Source organism: Gracilinanus agilis, chromosome 3, assembly GCF_016433145.1.
Source record: "Gracilinanus agilis isolate LMUSP501 chromosome 3, AgileGrace, whole genome shotgun sequence".
In the NCBI taxonomy this organism is placed as follows: domain Eukaryota; kingdom Metazoa; phylum Chordata; class Mammalia; order Didelphimorphia; family Didelphidae; genus Gracilinanus; species Gracilinanus agilis.
Genome location: NC_058132.1, coordinates 23086798 through 23107070, shown reverse-complemented (window position 1 = coordinate 23107070; position 20273 = coordinate 23086798). Strand labels below are relative to the sequence as shown.

General features: G+C 51.4%; 2 protein-coding genes across 2 annotated transcripts in view; both read right to left on the bottom strand.

The window, feature by feature from the left end:
* The window catches only part of BCL3 (BCL3 transcription coactivator), a 50328-nt gene extending 47554 nt beyond the window's left edge, over nt 1–2774 (bottom strand). Inside the window, exons 1-2 of the mRNA XM_044666334.1 lie at nt 2702–2774; nt 100–459 (exon numbers count right to left, since the gene is read on the bottom strand). Of these exons, the coding sequence (XP_044522269.1) occupies nt 100–459; nt 2702–2774 (433 nt within the window). The remainder of the gene's footprint in view (nt 1–99; nt 460–2701) is intronic.
* NECTIN2 (nectin cell adhesion molecule 2) overlaps nt 1–20273 on the bottom strand; it is a 182918-nt gene that overhangs the window by 135401 nt on the left and 27244 nt on the right. The gene's annotated exons all lie outside the window — the stretch shown is intronic.

Below are 20273 nucleotides of genomic sequence, written 5' to 3'. Positions count from 1 at the left end.
AGGAGGAGGAGGAGGAGGAGGAGGAGGAGGAGGAGGAGGAGGAGGAGGAGGAGGAGTGGAAGATGCTAGCAGAAGGCCCGGCCAGGGGGACACTCTCACCATGGACTAGGAGGTGGCCGTAGGCGATGTCGGTCTGGAACTGCTTGTTCAGGGTCTGCAGGATGTAGCTGCCCGAGTCCTCAGGGACCACATCCCGGAGGGTCAGACTCCCGTCCGGGCGGACAGCTTCGCGGCCGGTGTAGGCTGGCCCGGGGGTCTCGTCTGCTGTGCTGATGATATAGCTCAGGATGAGGTGGGCCTGGTTGAGGTTCGTCCCCCGGTACCAGTTGTAAGCCAGAAGCTCCCCTGGGAGGCCTCGAACCAACAGGGTGACGTTGTCCCCCTGGGCTGGTGGCTCCGGGATGACTAAGATGTTCATCAGGGCTGGGGCCGGTGGGATCCAGGCCATTAGAAAGACAACTGGGAGAAAGGAGAAGGTGAGAGTGAGCGAGAAGAAATGACAAACTCCTGGTAGGCCTTGGGTGGGTCGAATCCTGTTTGAGCCTCAGTTTCCGCATCTGTCAAATGTCTTCAGTAAACTTTATGGCCTTTCCCAGCTCTGGTGATTCCCTGTTCTAAGGCTCCTCCCAGACCTCTTTCCAGCACTGACACCCTCTGGTTCTACTGTCCCTTCCAGATTGGGCATTCTGTATCCTACGGTCCCTTTTCAGTTCGGACAGTCCACGTTCTAAGGTCTCTCCTTGCTCTGAGGTTTCTCCCAGATTGACATTCTAGGTCCTGCCCACCCTCTCCCTCTCCATTCAGGGATAACAGTCCAAGATCCCCCCTGGTTCTGGTGTTCTGTGTTCTCATCTCTGATATTCCATGTTCTAAGGTCCCTTCATTCTCTGACAGAAATATGGAAATATCTGAGGTCACATAGTCAGTCCTCATCTTTTGAATGAAGAAATCGAAACCCTCCATAAAGGTCATTTTCCCCCAAAGTCACACTGGGAGTAAGTACTATTTTTGTTCTAAGGTGCCTCCTGGCTTTGACATTGTTCTAAGTTCTTTCCCAGTTCTCAATTCTGTATTCTAAGATTCCTTCCTAGTTCTGACATTCTATGTTCTAAGATTTCCTCCCAGCTCTGAAACTCAATGTTCTAAAGTTCCTCCAACCTCTGGCATTCTATGTTTTAAGGTTTCTCCCAGCTCTGACATTCTATGTGTTAAGGTTCCCTTTCAGTTATTACATTTAATGTTCTAAGATTCCCTTCCAAATATGACATTCTATGTTCTAAGATCCTTCCAAGCTCCCAATTTTATTGAGAGTTCTAAGGGACCTCCAAACTTAGAATTTCTTTATTCTAGCATCTCTCTTAGCTTATACATTTCATGTTCTAATTCTGATATTTTATCTCCTAAAGTCCCTCTCAGCTTTCATTTTCTATGTTCATTCTGTATTCTATATTCCTTTTCAGCTCCAAGACTCAATGTTCTATGCCATTCTAGCTCTAACATTCCATCCTCTAAGATCTATCCTTAGCTCTAATATTCTTATGTTCTAAGGCTCCTCCCAGCTCTGCCACTCTGTCTTCTAAAAGGCTTTTCAGCTCTAACACTCTGTATTCTAAGATGCTTCCCAGTTTCAATATTCTATGTTCTAAGGTCCTAACCAGCCCTGGCATTGTCTATTCTAAGGCCCCTCCCAGCTCTGACATTCTATGTTCTAAGACTCCTCCCAGCTCTGACATTCTATGTTCTAAGACTCCTTCCAGCTCTGACATTCTGTGTTCTTGGGTCCTTTTCAGCTCTGATATTGTCTGTTTTAGAGTTCTTCCCAGATCTGACTTGCTATGTTCTAAGACCCCTCCTGGTTCTGACATTCTATGTTCTAAGGCCCTTTCTAGACCTAAAATTCTCTGTTCTAAGGTCTCTCCCAGCTCTGACATTCTCTGTTCTAGAGATCCTTTCAGTTTTCACATTCTAGGTCCTAAGGACCCTCCCAAGTTCTAATTCCCAGTTCTAAGGGCCCTTCTAGCTGTGCCATTCGATGTCAGACATCCTAAGGGTTCTCCCAGCTGCGACCTTTCGTGCTCAACAGTCACTTCCAATTCTATCATTCTGAGTCACATCAGGGTCTCGGTTTTGAGGTTTTAGTGGTAGCTCTGGTCAGGAGAGTGAAGGAGAAGGAGCAATAGACAGAAGGATATTGTGGCGGCCTAGAATCAGAGAATATAAGAGCTGAAAGAGACCTGAGAGGATGCTGAGCCCCCCACCTCAGGTCGGACAGGAAGGGATTTCCCTACTTTCCAGACACGGGGATGTGACTCACCTAAGGTCACCCAGCAAGTGAGCAGCAAAGGCAGGCCTGGGATCTAGGCTTCCTGGTGCCCCCATTCTAATAAGCTTTCCCTTCCTCTTCACTGCCCTGGCTACGAGAGAAGGGACGGAGCAGTGGCTCCGGTCTAGGTCTGGCTCGAGATGCCCTCTGCCGAGGGTACCAAAGGCTACTTTGAGACCCAACCCCAAACTGGCTTTAGCCTTTGCTGAGGATGTGGGAGCCCCCCACCCCTGTCTTAGCACCAGTGGCCCTCTCTTAGAGCTGGGAGGGACATGGGCCCCCCTTTATATAAGAGGGGAAACTGAGGTCTCCTCTCTGGCCCTGGGTGTGTGTGTGCCTGGAGGGGGGGGTCAGCAGAGGGCTGCTGTGGTCTCTCACCTGTCAGAAGAAGCCCCTTCCAGGGCCGGGAGCCCCGTCGGTGGGGGTCCCGGCTGCCCCAGGGCAGCGCCATCTGTCACTCCCAGATGGAGACCTGGAAGCCTGGTGCCAGTGCCTGGGGATCTTGTGGAGCCCCTGAGGTGAGCGCTCCTGGTCCTGACTCCTCTTGGGTCTGGGGCGGGATCTGGGAGGGAGTGGCCACTTGGAACGTGGGGGAGATCACCTGAATTTGGAGGGATCGAGTCACCAGAAATCTGGGTCTCGGTTGGGGCGCCTGGCTGGTGCATGCCAAGGGCCGCCAAGGGCACGACCTGCCCTGGTCCCTGGGGGAGGGTGCCTGTACCTTTCTCATTGTTTCTCAGGCACCAGAAGGACAAGCAGGCCAGAGGCCAGAGTGGATGGGGCAGGAGCAGGGGGCAGAAAGGGGAGGATTTCAGGACAGCTCTTACTGAATTACCTGGCTTCTGCAACCAATCCCTTTATGTGCTTAGAGATCACTGGGGGACAAGAAACCAAAGACTGTTGTCCTCACTTGGGAGAGGGAGGGAGGGAGGGACAGAGTGATGGAATGAACTTTGGACTGGGAGCCAGAAACTTTGAAGTCAGGAGACCCGGCTGCCAGTCCCGTTTCTGCCTCTGCCTCACCGTGTGACCTCAAGCCCTCTCTTTGCCTCAGTTTCCCTCCATGTAAAATGATGGGGTTGGACTGGACAATCTCTCGCATCTATTACAGCTCTACTGTAATTCTGTGACTCTCAGATGCATTTTGGGGGTCCAGTTCTTGCCCCCCACCAGAAAGTCTGGCAGCTCTGGCTGCCACAGGATGGGACATGTCACATTCGGATGCAAGAAGGCTGTTCCCCCCCTGTGTTGGCACTGTTTGTAAAGCAAAGACTTAGCTCCTCCCACTCCCACCTCCTGCCCCATTTCCAGGCTTCTTATGCCCCTCCCACTCCCCCTTACTTCATTTACTCTTCCATTCAAGGTTGCTGATCTCCTGATTGTCCCACCAAAAAGACCCTCCATTCCCAGACTCCAGGCATTTCCCCTGCCTGGCGTGCCCTCCCGCCTCATCTCTGCCTCCCATCTTCCCTGGCTTCCTTCAAGCCCCAGCTAAAACCCCACCTTCTCCAAGAGGCCTTTCCTAATGTCCCTTATTGTCTACCTCTTCCCTCGTGGATCTTCTCCCATTTATGTCTCCCCTGTGAGGCTTGGAACTCCTTGAGGGCAGGCACTGACTGCCCTTTGGACCCTCAGCTTTTAGCACGATGCTTAGAACCAAGTGGGTAATCAATGGATGCTTATTGACTCACTGACAGATGTTCCCCAACATACATCCCAGGTCCGAAACTGTGGGATGTCATAGCTGAGAGGGATCTTAGAACAGGGAACATTAGGGCCAGGAGGGGTCTTAGAAGAGGGAAAATCAGGGCTGAGAGGAATCTTAGAACAGGGAACATCAGGGCTTAGAGGGGTCTTAGAACATGGAACATCAGGGTTTAGAAGGGTCTTAGAACAGGGAACATCAGGGTTGAGAGGGGTCTTAGAACATGGAACACAGTTTAGAGGGGTCTTAGAACAGGGAACATCAAGGTTTAGAGGGGTCTTAGAACATGGAACACAGGGTTTAGAGGGGTCTTAGAACATGGAATATCAGGATTTAGAGGGGTTTTAGAACAGGGAATGTCAGGGCTGAGAGGGTTCTTAGAACCAGGAATTATAAAAATCCCCCAATTGGAGAGCTCCAAGGGGCCTCCAAATCTAAACTGTAACCCAAAGGAGTCTTGGCCAGCACAGAGCCTAGGACTGATTTTCCAGCCTCCCCCTGGGGGCAGCCCACAGCCTTTGTTTGAAGCCTCCCTCCCAGCCTGGGACAGCTTCGCTGACCTCAGGCCCCCGTGTCCCTCTCCTTCTCTTCCCCTCCTCTCGCTCCTCCTCGCTCTGGCCTCTGGGGCCAACAAAACAAGCCTGATCCATCCTGCACATGACAGGCCTTCAAGTACTTGAAGGCAGCTATCATGTTCCCCTTGAGTTTTCTCTTCTCCGGCTCCTTCCCCCAGACCTCATATGACACGGACTCAGTGGGGATCCTTCCCCATTCTGGTTCTCTTCTCCTGGCCAATCTCCAGCTTTTGGCTTATCAACATCCTTCTTCGACTGGTGCCCAGAAGTGAACACAATCCTCCAGGCGAGGTCTGGTGAGGGCAGAGGATGGGGGGCCGTCACCTCCCTCTTCCTGCAGCCCAAGATCACATTAGCTGCTCCATCCCACAGCTAACTTCTGATGAGCTTGGGGTCCACTGAGACCCCCAGATCCTTTTCAGAATAACCACTGTTTAACCATGACAAACCCTTATTCTTGCTTGATTTTCTTTTGTGCCCAAATGTAAGACTTTGTATTTGTGGCCACTGCATAATTTCATCTTGTAAAAAACTCAGTCTAAGGCTCTGGTCAATGGAGATCTTTTTTGGGTCTTGATTCTGTCATTCAGTACGTGGGTGTTCCCTACCATCCTTGGGTCATCTGCAAATGTGATGAGTCTTCCATCTAGGCCTTTATCCAAGTTGTTGAAAGAAGGTAAAATGACCTGGAGCCCAGCGCAGATCCCTGGGGCACTCCACTGCAGACCGTCAGCTAGGCTGATCTTGAAACCTTGGACACTGGCATATCCAAACACTTTTGGGTGACCCTGATTGCATTATTGCCCAATCCGCGTGTCTCCATCTTCTCCACAAGAATGGCAGGAGGTGAGTTTTGCTGAGATCCAGGGAGCTTAGAGCCACAATGTCCCCCTAAGCGACCAGGGGATGGATCCCTGGCCAAGTGGCCTCCCCAAAGAGGAAACTCCTGCTGCCAGCCAGAGTGGCACCTCTCTGAAACTTAGTCTTGGACAGTGAAGGGATTTTCCCAGCATTCTCTAGCCAGGATTTGAGGCTCAGGTTTTGGGGTGAGTTCTGTATGCATGGGTACTAGAGGTCCGAGTTGAGTAAGCCCATCCACAAAGCAAGGGAGGCTGGCTTGTCACCACTGCTGTCCTGTCTAGACTTTTACCAGTCGTCTCTTTAATGATCCATACTAGAATCTCAGGAATAAATCCACTAGAATGCCAGAGCTTAGAGGAAAAGTAGAACAGAGAATGGCAGAGCTGGGAGGACCCTTAGAACAGGGAATGTCAGGGCTGGGAGGACCCTTAGAACAGGGAATGTCAGAGCTGGGAGGACCCTTAGAACAGGGAATGTCAGAGCTGGGAGGACTCTTAGAACAGGGAATGACAGAGCTGGGAGGAACCTTAGAACAGAGAATGACAGAGCTGGGGGGACCCTTAGAACAGGGAATGTCAGGGCTGGGAGGAACCTTAGAACAGAGAATGACAGAGCTGAGAAAGGTCTTAGAACAGAGAATGTCAGGGCTGGGAGGACCCTTAGAACAGGGAATGTCAGAGCTGGGAGGACTCTTAGAACAGAGAATGTCAGAGCTGGGAGGAACCTTAGAATAGAGAATGTCAGAGCTGGGAGGACCCTTAGAACAGGGAATGTCAGGGCTGGGAGGACCCTTAGAATAGGGAATGTCAGGGCTGGGAGGAACCTTAGAACAGAGAATGTCAGGGCTGGGAGGACCCTTAGAACAGGGAATGTCAGGGCTGGGAGGAACCTTAGAACAGAGAATGTCAGGGCTGGGAGGACCCTTAGAACAGAGAATGTCAGAGCTGGGAGGACCCTTAGAACAGGGAATGTCAGGGGTGGGAGGACCCTTAGAACAGAGAATGTCAGGGCTGGGAGGACCCTTAGAATAGGGAATGTCAGGGCTGGGAGGAACCTTAGAACAGAGAATGTCAGAGCTGGGAGGACCCTTAGAACAGGGAATGTCAGGGCTGGGAGGAACCTTAGAACAGAGAATGTCAGGGCTGGGAGGACCCTTAGACTGACCCTTAGACAGGGATGGACCCTGATTTTCTGGGTACTGAGACGTCCCCAGGGTTACCCATTAATCAATGGCAGCTAGCAGGTGGGTCTCTAGGTTCTTGGCTCCCTGGACAAAGCCACAAGAACCCCATTGGCGGGTTATCTTGAGCACGACCATGCTAGAAGGCTAGAAAAGCCCTCATTTCCAATGTCTCCGGTTCTCCTCTTTCCCAGGGGTCCATCCACAGGAAAACAGAAGCAGCTTAAAGAAACCAAACCGTCAATGGAGGCTGCCTGTGGATGCTATATCCCACACCCATCGGCCCCCGCCACTGCAAAGAGAGGGCAGCAGGTGATGAAGTGGATAGAATGCTGGGACAGGAGTCAGGAAGACTCGAGTTCAAGCCCTGCCGCACACACTTCCCAGGTCTGTGATCATAAGCAACGTATTTCAACTGTATGTGTCTCAGTTTGTTCACCTGTAAAATGGGGCTCCATCTCCTCTGAGGGTGGTTGTGAAGGTCAAATGAGATAAGCTTTGTAGAGCACTTGGCCCAGCGCCCAGGAAGTGACCGATTCAAGTTTTGTCTTGTCCTGGGTGACACCCACTTAATCATTATGATCACGCAGGGGTCTTTTTTCCTATTTACATTGTAAATATGTCAGAGCCACTGGAAGGGGCAGCTAGGTGGTGCAGTGGATACAACAGGGGGCCTGGAGTCAGGAAGACCTGAGTTCAAATCTGACCTCAGACACCTCTTAGCTGAGTGATCCTGGGCAAGTCATTTTATCCTGTTTGCCTCAGTTTCCTCATCTGTCAAACGAGCTGGAAAAGGGAATAAGAAACCACTCTAGGATCTTTGCCCAGAAAACCCCCGAAGGGGTCGCTATGAGTTTTAGGACACGACTGAAAAACGAGGGCACGACAGGGGTGGGCATCGACTTTATTCCTGCCTCTTTGCCCCCACAAGGCCTGCTTTCCATAATGCCGTGTCTAGGAGGCCTCTCTCCCTCAGGGACTCCCTTCTAGCCAGCTGGATCTCGGGTCTAAGGGACGGACACTCTGGCCATTGCCAGTTGCTGTCACACAGTGGGTGAAGGCAGAGACCGCAGCTCTACTCACGGGGCATTCGTGCGTCCCTCTGACTTTCTAAGGGGGCTTCGAATTGGAAACTGGAGAAAAAACTCGAACCCGAAGCCCAGCCACTCAGCGGCAGCGGCCTGTGTCGTGGTGCTGCTCCCTGGCGGACGCTTGGCTCCCCGGCCACATTCACTCCCCACAATGGCCCTTTGTCCCAGCTGGAGGGGACCTCAGCTGCCCGCCAGCTTCAGCCCGGCCTCGTGGCACACATGAAGACAATGGGCCACACCAGGACAGAGCCGGGTCAAACATGACTGAGAGCTGCCTCTCCCTTGGGGTGCCCCTATCTGGTGGCCAAAGGAGCCAGGGGGAACTTCTCTGCCCTGGGGCAGGGGACTGGACGATCTGACCCCCAGCGGAGGGTCACGGGGTGGCCGATGGCCAGGGCTGTTCCTGGGAATTTTGGGACTTTTTGCAGTTGCTGAGGGGGTGGTGGGACACACAGCCTCACCTAGAGAGCTGTTGTGAGGGGAGGGAACCCTTAGAACCCTTAGAGAACCCTTTTGTGGCTTCATAGGTCAGAGATTTCAAACTGGAACTGACCTCAGGGACCATTTAGACTGAGTTGTATCATTTTACAGATGAGGAAACTGAGGCTTCCTGAGATCAATTGCCTAAAATCACACAAGTAGTTGGCATCAGAGGTAGGATTTGAATTCAGGATCTCTGATAGTTTTTCCACCATTGCCTACTCTCCTTCCAGCAGGAAGAGAACTACCCCACCTTTGAGACAACCAATAGGTGGTTCAGTGGTTAGAGCTGTTCCTGGAGTTAGGAAGACCCCAAGTTCAAATCCAGCCTCAGACGCTTAGTAGCTGTATGTCTGGGCAAGTCACTTAAAATCCCCCTTTGAACTTCAGTGTGCCTCAGTTTCCTCGACTGTAAAATGAGGCTCATACCAGCACCATCCCAAGTCCCAGGGGGCTGGCCGAGGACCTTGAGGCTGGGGGCCGGTGGTCAGGGCAGGGAAGGCCCGTGTGCCCTCCGGCAGTGACCGCCCGGCCCCTGCCCTCTTGGCAGAGATGTCTGGTTTCCCAATCCCAGCTTCCCTCTGGATTTCTCGTCCTCTCAGAGTCCGGACGGTCGGCTCCCAGGCCCCCACCAGCATCATCTCCGGGGACAAGGCAGAGGGTAGAAAAAGTCTTGCTTAATGAGGACCGAGACACAGGCAGGGGAGGAGTGGGTTGGTCCTTGGCCGTGTCCTCCCTGCCTCCTCCCTCCGGGAGCTCTGCCCAAGCTCCATCCTCTCCAGGAGAGCCAGATCTTGAGCTGTTTCTGGAAAGGCTCTTTCCCAGCAGTAGTCCTGGCTTCGGTCACTTCCTGGAGGTGAGGTTCTCAGGTCAGGCAGTGGGAGCAAGCTGGCAGTACGGAGCAGGGTCTGGGTCCTGGAGCTCCTGGGTAGAGAGCAAAAAAGTCAGGGGAGCTTGGACACCCAGAGAGAGGCAGGGAGGAGGCCAGAGAGAGACCTGCTCGGGGAGAGCAACGAGGAGCAGTGGGAAGAGGCAGAAATGCAGGATGGAAGAGAGTCGGCTCTATGGCAGTTGGTCTGGAAAAGATCTGGGGGTCTTAGTGGACTGAACTTATTAGGAGTCAGTGGTAGGTGCTATGAAGCTCAGGTGGCATTAGGAGAGGGTTAAATGGGAGGGATGAGAAAGTTCAAGAGCTGGTGTCCTCTGCCTGCTCAGCCCTTGTCTAGAGCTTTGTGTTCCATTCTGGTCGCCAGTTTAAGAAGGATGTTGATGACCTGGACAGCCAAGAGGGTGAAAGTCTTCGGTCCATATGCCATCTGAGGACCCACTGAAGGAAATCAGGACACTAAGCCTGAAGGACAGAAGAGTTGGCAGGGGACTCAAGGGCCGCCTTCAAGAGTTAGAAGGGCCGTCCCCTTGGAGAAGGATTTGATTGTTTGACTCCCAAAGTAGAACCAGGAGGGGAAGGAGTCACAAGGAAGCCAACATGGGCTTGTGGTCAGGAAAAGCTTCCTAATGAAGAGGGTTGTCCTAAAGTGGAGTGGGTTACCTGGGAAGGTAGTGAGCTCCCCCTCCTTGGAAGTCTCCAAGCCAAAGACCAAAGGACAAATTGGCAGGCATGCTGGAGAGGGGATCCTCGTTCATGTAAAGGATGAACTAGATATGAAGACTCTTGTCTAGTTCTGAGGTTTTAGGATTCAGATACCCTCAATTTGAGCCTCAGTTCCCTCCTCTGTAATATAACAGAATTGGACTGGATCATCAGAAAGATCCCTCCTAACCTGATATTTCTTGTCCCTCTCAGCTCTGACATTCCCTGTTCTAAGGTTCCTCCAAATTCTTTTTATTTTATTTTTATTTTTTAAAACCCTCACCTTCCGTCTTGGAGTCAACACCGTGTATTGGCTCCAAGGCAGAAGAGTGGGAAGGGTAGGCAATGGGGGTTAAGTGACTTGCCCAGGGTCACACAGCCAGGAAGTTTCTGAGGCCAGAATTGAACCCAGGACCTCCCCGTCTCTATGCCTGGCTCTTAATACACTGAGCTACCCAGTTGCCCCCAGGTTCCTCCAAATTCTTACATTCCCTGCTCTAAGGTTCCTCTCAGCTCTGACATTCTCTATTCTAAGGTTCCTCCAAATTCTTACATTCCCTGTTCTAAGGTTCCTCCACATTCTTACGTTCCCTGCTCTAAGGTTCCTTTCAGCTCTGACATTGCCTATTCTAAGATTCCCTGTTCTGTATTAAAAAAAAATGCTTACCTTCTATCTTACTATAAATTCTAAGACAGAGGAGTGGCAAGGGCCAGACAATGGGGGTTAAGTGACTTGTCCAGGGTCACACAGTTGGAAAGCGTCTGAGGCTAGAATTGAACCCAGATTCTCCAGACCCCAGGCATGGGGCTCTATCCACTGGGCTCCCCAGCTGCCCCTTCCACGTTCTGTATTTGAAAACCCCTTGAAGCTCTGATGTTTTCTATCATGTGGCCCTTCCACTGTTAACACTCTCTATCTCTGAGGCTGAGAGGTCCGGACAGAAAGTGGAGGATCCGGAGATTCAGAGCTAGAAGGTGAGGGGAACAGACCCAGAAGCCCGGCACTCCCAGAATTCCCGTCCCCCTCCATGCGTCCCCCCCTTCCCTCCACGCCCCCTCCTGCCCAGCAGAGCTTCGGGCCATCCCCACACCCTCCGCTTCCTCCCCCGATACCTGGTAGCGGTGACCTTCGGCCTCCTGGTTCCCGGTTCGGGGCTGGGCACGGATAGAGCACAGGTAACTATGGGGCATTCCGCCGCCCCCCCGGCCACGTGGGCCCGAGCATCGCTCTTTGGCCCCTTCTCCCTTGTTAACTGCAATCCTAGCGCTTGTGGCAAGTCCCCTGTGATGGTTTGTCTCTCCCCAGCCGTGGCCTCGCCCCCCTCTTCGATCTGGGCCCTCCCCAATTCCCCCCCAGGATGCCCCAGTGGCTTGATGAGAAGAGGACGTGCCCCCCGATGAACCAGTGACTCCCTGACTCCAGGCTTGATTTTCCTCATCTGTAAAATGGGGATGATCAGTCATGCCCTGCCTCCCTGGCTGGGTTCAAGGTCTCATCTTGGGGAGTTACAAAGCTTATATATTTTTTTAAACTCTTACTTATCATCTTAGAACTGATACTATGTCTGTTCCAAGGCAGGAGAGTAGTAAGAGCTAGGCAGTGGGGGTCAAGTGACTTGCCTAAGGTCACACAGCCAGGATGTGTCTGAGGCCTGATTTGAACCCAGGACGAAGCTCTCTTCAGAGTGGGGTGAGTGTAGGGGAAGGTGCATAGGAGACCAGGGGAGAGAGATACTCACTGTGTCTGGGGTCAGGTTTGGATTGACGATCCCTGTATCACTTGTCGGGGATATCAGGATTCCTGGAGAATGAATCACCTCGTAGATATTACTGCCGTCTGCGTGGGGGGAGAAGTAGGGGGACTCGCTCACTGACTGACGGTCCAATGGGGAGCTCAGGAGCTCCAGGGACAGAGCTGCGAGGCCCCCCCACCCCCACCCTCATTGGTCTCTGGCCTTACCAGCCCTGTGTTTCTGGCACCCGTCTCTGCCCGGTTCTGGTTTCACTGTTGTGGTCCTGGAAGAAGATCAGAGGATTCCGGTTGTCTTGGGCTGGGTCAGATCTTCTTCTAGGGTAACCAGTGAGGAATCTGGGGCCCAGGGACGATAACAGACCCACCCAGGATGGCTTGGTGGCCCATGGAAGCCTGGGGCATGGGTGTGCCAACTGCCTTCCCTGCCACCCTAAGGGAAGGGTGAACTAGTGTCCAAAGGAGGGAGGCCACGTCCTCCAGGAAGGACCCTCACAAGCCAGAGAGGAAGGGCTCCAGGGGCGATAGAGGGACTGGAAAGCCAGGGAACAGCTGCAGACTGGAGGGGAGGACACGTGCGTGTGTGTGTGTGTGTGTGTGTGTGTGTGTGTGTGTGTGTGTGTGTGTGCAAGAACTGTGGAGGGCAAAGGACTGGGTCTTAGGAGGAAGGACTAGCCCCGAGGGACGAGAGGAAGGAGAAGTTCTACGTCCTCAGAGGGAGATTTCCTCTTGATATAAGGAGGAACTCTCTGGTGACCAGCAATGGAATGGGCTGCCCCAGGATGTAGCGAGCTTCCCGATAGGGAGGGCGTCCAGGCAAAGCTTCCACGATCACCTCTCCTTCACGGGGTAGAGGACGTTTCTGTTCTTGCAGGAGGTGAACTCCAAGGACCGGTTAAGATTCTTAGGCTCATCTAGACCTGGGCTGACTCTGAGTGGGGCCGAGGGGAAGGACGGGGAAAAAGAAGGAGCGGACGACTCTACCCGGGGCTCCTGAGCCTCCAGCCTCTGGTCACCACCAGATAGGCCAGGCCACTGCCTATAAGGAGGGCCCCAAAACCCAGGCAGCCGAGGACGATGGCGACCAAGGCCCCCGAGTTCATGGTGGAGGAGCTGTGCTTCCCTGGAGTCTGGTGTTTGTGAACAGAGCTGGCCTTGTTGTTCTCTGAAAAAGAGCAAGAGGGTGTCTGGTCAGATGGCTCTCCCAGGTCCGAACCGGACACTTCTCTCCTCTGCTGATGGAAGTTGAAGTCTTTCCCTTTCCTTCAGCCTCAGTTTCCTCAACAGTAAAATGAGGGGGTCAGACTAGATGAGTCCTAAGGTTATTATTATTTTTGTGAAGTTTCTAATCTATTTTCATATTGCTTTCAGAAGTGGAGGCAGCTAGGTGGAGAGAGTGCTGGGCCTGGGGTCAAATCCAGCCTTAGACCGATGATGAGTCACTTAATCTCTGCCTGACTCAGTTTCTTCAACTGTAAAATGGGGATTGTAATAGCATCTTGCTCCCAGGGGTTGCCATGAGGACCAAACGAGATGTTCTCTCTCAAGTCCAATGCCCAGCACACAGCAGGAGCTAGATCAATCTGAGCTCTTCTCTTCACTACCAAGACTGTCTGCCTTGGCCTTGGCCAGGTTTCCTTCTGAACTTTCTTCTTGTTCTTTCCTAAGACAACACAACCCCTGTCCCTTCTCCTCACCCATTGCCCCCCACTCTCCAGAGAAGAAAAGGAAAGGAAAAGCATGGTGATCTTTGTAAGAAATAAGCGGAGGCCAGGCTAAGTAAGCCAAAGAAATCCAGATGTTGTCCAGGTTGAAGAATTTGGGGCTCATTCTCCATCTCAAAGTCATTATCTTTCTGTCAGGAGGTGGGTGTAGCAGGCTTCTGCAACCCTGACTTACACAGTTCTAAGGCCCCTACAGCTCTGACATTCCCTGTTCTAGATCTCTCTTTAGCTCTGACATTCCCTTTTCTAGGCCCCTCCTAGCTCTGACATTCACTGTTCTAAGGGTCCTCCCATTTTTGACATTCCCTGTTCTAATATTCATTCCATCCCTGACATTCCCTGTTCTAGACCCCTCTTAGCTCCGAATCCCTATTCTAGGCTCCTCCAGGCTCTGGCATTCCCTGTTCTAGGCCCTTCTAGGCCCTGATGCTCCCTGTTCTAGCCTCCTCCTAGCAATGACATTCCATGTTCTAGGCTCCTGCATTCCCTGTTCTAGGCCCTTCCAGGCCCTGACATTCCCTGTTCTAGGCCCTTCTAGATTCTGACATTCCTTGTTCTAAGATTCTTCACATCTCTGACATTCCTGTTCTAAGGGTTCTCCCAACCCTGACATTCCCTGTTCTAGATCCTTCTAGACTCTGACATTCCTTGTTCTAAGATTCATCATATCTGACATTCCTGATCTAAAGACCCTCCAGATTCTGGCATTCCCTGTTCTAGACCCCTCCTAGCTCTGACATTCACTGTTCTAAGGGTTCTCCCAACCCTGACATTCCCTGTTCTAGGCCCTTCTAGGCTCTGACATTCCCTATTCAAGACCTCTCCTAGCTCTGACATTCCCTGTTCTAGGCCCTGCTAGACTCTGACATTCCTTGTTCTAAGATTCTTCACATCTCTGACATTCCTGTTCTAAAGGCCCTCCAGACTCTGGCACTCCCTGTTCTAGGCCCTTCTAGGCTCTGACATTCCCTATTCAAGGCCTCTCATAACTCTGATATTCCCTGTTCTAAGGGTTCTCCCAACCCTGACATTCCCTGTTCTAGGTCCTTCTAGACTCTGACATTCCTTGTTCTAAGATTCATCATATCTCTGACATTCCTGATCTAAAGACCCTCCAGATTCTGGCATTCCCTGTTCTAGGCCCTTCCAGGCTCTGACATTCCCTGTTCTAGACCCCTCCTAGCTCTGACATTCACTGTTCTAAGGGTTCTCCCAACCCTGACATTCCCTGTTCTAGGCCCTTCTAGGCTCTGACATTCCCTATTCAAGACCTCTCCTAGCTCTGACATTCCCTGTTCTAGGCCCTTCTAGACTCTGACATTCCTTGTTCTAAGATTCTTCACATCTCTGACATTCCTGTTCTAAAGGCCCTCCAGACTCTGGCACTCCCTGTTCTAGGCCTCTCCTAGCTTTGACATTCCCTGTTCTAGTCCCTTCTAGTCCCTGACATTCCCTGTTCTAGGTCCTTCTAGACTATGACATTCCTTGTTCTAAGATTCTTCACATCTCTGACATTCCGGTTCTAAAGGCCCTTCAGACTCTGGCATTCCCTGTTCTAGGCCCTTCTAGGCTCTGACATTCTCTGTTCTAGGCCTCTCCTAGCTTTGACATTCCCTATTGTAGGTCCTTCTAGGCTCTGACATTCCCTGTTCTAGGCCCTTCCAGGCTCTGGCATTCCCTGTTCTAAGATTCCTCCCATCCCTGACATTCCCTACACTAGACTCCTCCCAACCCTGACATTCCCTGTTCTAGGCCCTTCCAGGCTCTGGCATTCCCTGTTCTAAGATTCCTCCCAACCCTGACATTCCATGTTCTAGGCTCCTCCGGGCTCTGCTCTTTCTGTAGGCACTGATATCCCTATTCTAAGGTCCCTCCCAGCCCCGACATTCTGTGGTATCGGTTCTAAGGTCCTTCTCAGCTTTGAGATTCTATGTCTGCGCTCTAAGGTGTGGCTCCGAAGGGACATTTCCTTTCAGCATCCTGGCCTGGGAGTCAGGGGCCCCGGTGTAGGGATCACATCCTGCCCGTGGCTCAGTTTCCCCTGATGCCAGATGGGGAAGGCGAGCCGAGAGTCTCTGGCGCTCTCTGATCGGAGCTCTCTTCCTGAGGCTGCGCTTGGGGCCGAGGCCAGGCCCTGTTTCTCTCCTCAGACCAGGGGCTCCTTGAGGGCGGAGCTACGAGCCCCCTTGGCTCAAGGGAAAGCCTGTGTCTTCTTGCCTCTTGCCCCACGCCGGCCACTCACCTGTGACTTTGAGCTCAGTCTTGGCCCTCATGATCCAGGATGGGTTGAAGGTGATGCCCACTTGGTAGATGCCGCTGTCTGTGAACTGGACATGGCGGAGGAGGAGGGAACCATTAGGAAACCCAATGATGTTCCTCCCCCGTAGGGCGTTCCCGTTCCTCTGGGGCCTCGGGAGGCCTGGGAAGTAGGAGAAGATCATGGTGCTGCCATCCACCTCCTCTCCTTGGTACCAGTTGAAGTCCCGGATGGCCGCTGGGATACCATGAACTGTTAGAAGGACGTCTTGACCCTCCTGGGGCGTCTCAGGAATCTTCTCGATCAGGAGCCCGGCCCAGGCCTGCTGGACGGTCCACCAGGCCACGAGGGAAGCTGTAAGAGCGGCGGAGAAAAAGTTGTGGAGGCCACAGCCTCGCCCTCCTGGGCTGGAGCACCGAGGAGCGCTGGGGCCTGGGCCGAGGGGTGGGAAATGGAGTGACCGCCTCCTGAGCCTATCTGGCTGGGCCAAGCGGCTTCTTGTCCCCGAAAATCATAGATTAATTAAAAGGCAGAGAAGGAAGAGCTGCAGGAGGTCGAGTGGCAGAGCCCGAAAGACCTTCAGAACAGGGAATGTCAGAGCCGAAAGGGTTTAGAACAGAATGTTAGGAACAGAAGGGAACCTGCGACTCCCTGGAAGTCAACAAGTCTGGGTCTAGAGCCACCGAGCTGAACAAGAAAGCATCCCTGCCCTCGTGGAGACTAGAGCCTCCCAGAGGATGCTGCGGAGCGCTAGAACGGGGCCCAGAGAAAATGACAAAAGAATTATTCAGGGAAGAGCTCAGCTGCCTCCCTAGGTTACTTGATATTTGTCTTCAAGAGGGGGAAACTGAGGCTCTGAGGGTTTGAGTTCGAGGTTACCCCATTAGTGAGAGAAAGAGAGGGTAGCTGTCTGCCTGTCTCTTCCCTCTTTCTCTCCACTGTCAGGGTGTCTTGGCTCCACTGAGGGCTTTTCTGTCTCTCTCTGGGGTCCTGTTTATGTGACATGAGGAGGAGTGTCCCTGCCCTTGTCACTTTTAATGTCCCACCCAAGCAGCACAGAGAGACGAATTCTTGTGTGTATGCACACACACACACACACACACACACACACACACACACACACACACACACACACACACAAAGGCTGTCTTCTTGACTTGTCCTCCTTAATGGGGATCACACAGAATCTCTTCTTCTCTCTGTGACCTTGGATAATATGTCCCTTCCCCTCTCTGGGTCTCAGTTTACCCCTGTGCAAAGTGAGAGAGTTGGGCTGGCTCCTTCTAGCCCAAAGTCTTCGAATCTCTCCTTCTCCCATCAGCCCCGGGGGACTCCCCTCTCACCTGTGACCATGAACTCCTTCCACACCCAGCCTCCTCCACGGAGCAGGGCCATGGCTCTTCCTGCCCCTCCAAGAGGCTGCTCCTGCCCTGGGTGGCCAGTCTCTTCTGGATCGAGGGGAGGAAGACTTCCCCTGAGGTTCTGTTTCTCAGCTACTTCTCAGCCAGTCTAGGGCCAAAGGGAGATAATGGCCTCAGGGGAGGCACCAGGGAGGGTCAAGGCCAGGAGGGCTGTTGGGCCTTGTCCTGCCGCTGGTCCCTCTCAGTCCTCTCCTGTGGTCTTCCCACAAACAAGAAGGGGAGGGGACCAGGGAAGCAGAACCTCCACTCCCTTGGGCTGGTCTGGCTCCTCAGCTACCAGACTAACCTGTTCCCCGAGTCTAGTGGTGACTGGAGTGACTGGGGAACTTTCTGGGGCTTCCCCAGGCCCTCCTAACCCAGATCTAACACAGGTGAGAACCAAAGAGTCCCCCCTTCTTCGGGTGGTCAAGTAGGGTCTGGAACTCCCAGTCTTCCCCCTAGAGGGAGAGTCATCCTTATCTGGAGATTAAATTTAGAACTGGGAAGGACCTTCCAGGATATCTAGTCCAACCCCTCCATTTTATAGAGGAGGAAACTGAGGCCCACCTAGGAGAGCAGTGACTTGCCCAAAGTTCCACAGCAAATACGTACCAGAGCTGGAATATAAAGCGGTGTCTTCTGATCCCAAATGGAGCCCTCTTCATGGTTTCACTCTGTCAGCTGACATCTCCCTACTGGGTGGACTAGACTGGGTTCAAATCCCTCCTCTGGATTCTAACAGGCAGAAGTGGGGAGGAGGTGGCATCCCAGGTCTCTGGGTGGTGATCAGTCTGTCCTAATTCACAGAGGTGGGAAATGGAACGTGGAATTGAGGAGCCCAACCCTAAAGGTGCTTCCTCCCCAGGCTCGGATGACCTCCCCTCGCTTCACAGCAAAGAGCCCTGTGGGACACGGCAGCTTTTGTTCCTTCTGCCAGAGGTGAGATTCAAGGGCTGTTCTAAGTTCAATGCCTCACCGTGGAGTGTCACAGTCATTTGTGTCCTGGGAAGGGATCCTTCTTCCTTTCTCTAGGGCTGAGCACAGAGCCTCGGCACACAGTAGGTGCTTAATATGCGCTGATTGCCTGGTGTCATTTCTTTTATAAACTATGAGCTCTGTGAGAGCAGGAAGTGGATTTTGACTCAGTTTTGTACCTCTTCCATTGCCAGAGAGCAAGCTTTTAAACACATTTGACATTTAACAAAAACAGAGAAATCAGTAGGTTATTGAATGAATGGATGGATGGATGGATGGATGAATTAATGAATGATTAGGTGAATGAATGAATGGATGGATGAATTAATGAATGATTAGGTAAATAAATAGATGAATTAATGAATGATTAGGTGAATGAATGAATGAATGATTAGGCAAATGAATAGATGAATTAATGAATGATGAAATGAATTAGATAAATAATATATGAATGAATTAATTAATGAATGCTTAAGTGAATGGATGAATAAATAATTAGCTGAATGAATGATTAAATTAATAGATGGATAAATGATTAGATGAATGAATGGATGAAGTAATGAGTGATGAAATGAATTAGATAAATAATATATGAATGAATGGATGGATGGATGAATTAATGAATGGATGAATAAATAATTAGATGAATGAATGGATGAATAAGCAACTAATTAGATGAATGAATGAATAGATGTCTTGATTGAAGCCACATATCTAGTAAGTGAGAGAGATGACAATATTTAGAATCAGAGAACCTGATCTTGGGCAAGTAGGGGAGGGAAAAACTTAGTGAGTCACTAAGGCTGGGAAGTGTAGGGGTGGCTCCCCTATGTTACTTGGGTAGAGTGAGCCCAAGACTTGGTGCTGAGGAGTGTCTGAGGGTCCGTGGTGCTTGGGAGAGAATCCCAGGAATCTGCTCCATGGACTCTGGTGGGAGACAGAAGAGAAGGAGGGTAGGACGGACACTCCCCCTGAGGTTGGTAACTTGTGAGTGAGTCATGTTCATGGGTTGGGAGGCATGTGCAGAAACATGTTATGTTTTGTGTGTGACAGGCGTATACTGCTGTGGAATGCCCACGTGTGTGTGCATGTGTGTATGTTGCTGGAGTTTGAATCCTTGTGGGTAGATGCATCCCTGTGGTTTTGGGAGATGAAGGGCAGCCAGCTCCTCCTCCTTGACCGAGGCACCAGGAGTGTGAGAAGAGGGGCAGTCAGCCCTGGAGAGGTGATGGGGTCTTCAGGAGAGAGGTCTAGGCTTCAGAGTCCCAGGAGATGGAGGAAATCTGAGAAGAAACCTGGGATCATATCTCTCAGATGTGGAGGGGACCTGAAAGATAATAAATCATCAAAATAACTTCAAATATCATTTTACCAATGGGGAAACTGAGGTCCAAAGTGCTTAAGTGATCTGTTCAAAGACTACATGCATAGTAACCTAGGTAAAGCTAGAATTCAGATGTAGATCTTCTGTCTCTAAACCCAGGGGTTTTTATTCACCCAAGAGGTGGAAGACTATGAGGAGTGGGGAGTTTATTTTGGGTGGGGTCGTGATGGGAGAATGATGGCAGTGAATGGTATAGCCACTGTCTTCCTCTATTAATGTGGATAATTCAATTCAACCCAATCATTTATTTATTTATTTTGGGGAAATTTTATTTAATTGATTATTTTAGAATATTTTCCCATGGTTACATGATTCATATTCTTTCCCTCCCCTCCTGGTGCCAATGAACAATTCCACGGGGTTTTACATGTGTCATTGATCAAGACCTATTTCCATATTATTGATATTTGCATTAGGGTGATCGTTTAGAGTCTACATCCCCAATCATATCCCCATTGACCCATGTGATCAAGCAGTTGTTTTTCTTCTGGGTTTCCGCTCCCACAGTTCTTTCTCTGGATGTGGCTAGTTTTCTTTCTCATAAGTCCCTCAGGATTGTCCTGGATCATTGTATTGCTGCTAGTAGAGAAGTCCATTATATTGGTCAATCATTTATTAAGCTCCTACTAGGTGCCAGGCATTGTGCTAGGTGCTGGAGATACATAGAAAGACAAAAGTGAATTGAATTGTCCTTGCCTCCAGGGAGCTTATATTCTATTCTGGGTAAACTATGTGTGGGCTGCTAAGAAAATGCATGATCGGTTCAGGAGAGAGAGAGAGAGAGAGAGAGAGAGAGAGAGAGAGAGAGAGAGAGACAGAGACAGAGACAGAGACAGAGAGACAGAGACAGAGAGAGAGAGAGAGACAGAGAGAGAGAGAGACAGAGAGAGAGAGACAGAGACAGAGAGACAGAGAGACAGAGAGAGAGAGAGACAGAGAGAGAGAGAGACAGAGACAGAGAGACAGAGACAGAGAGA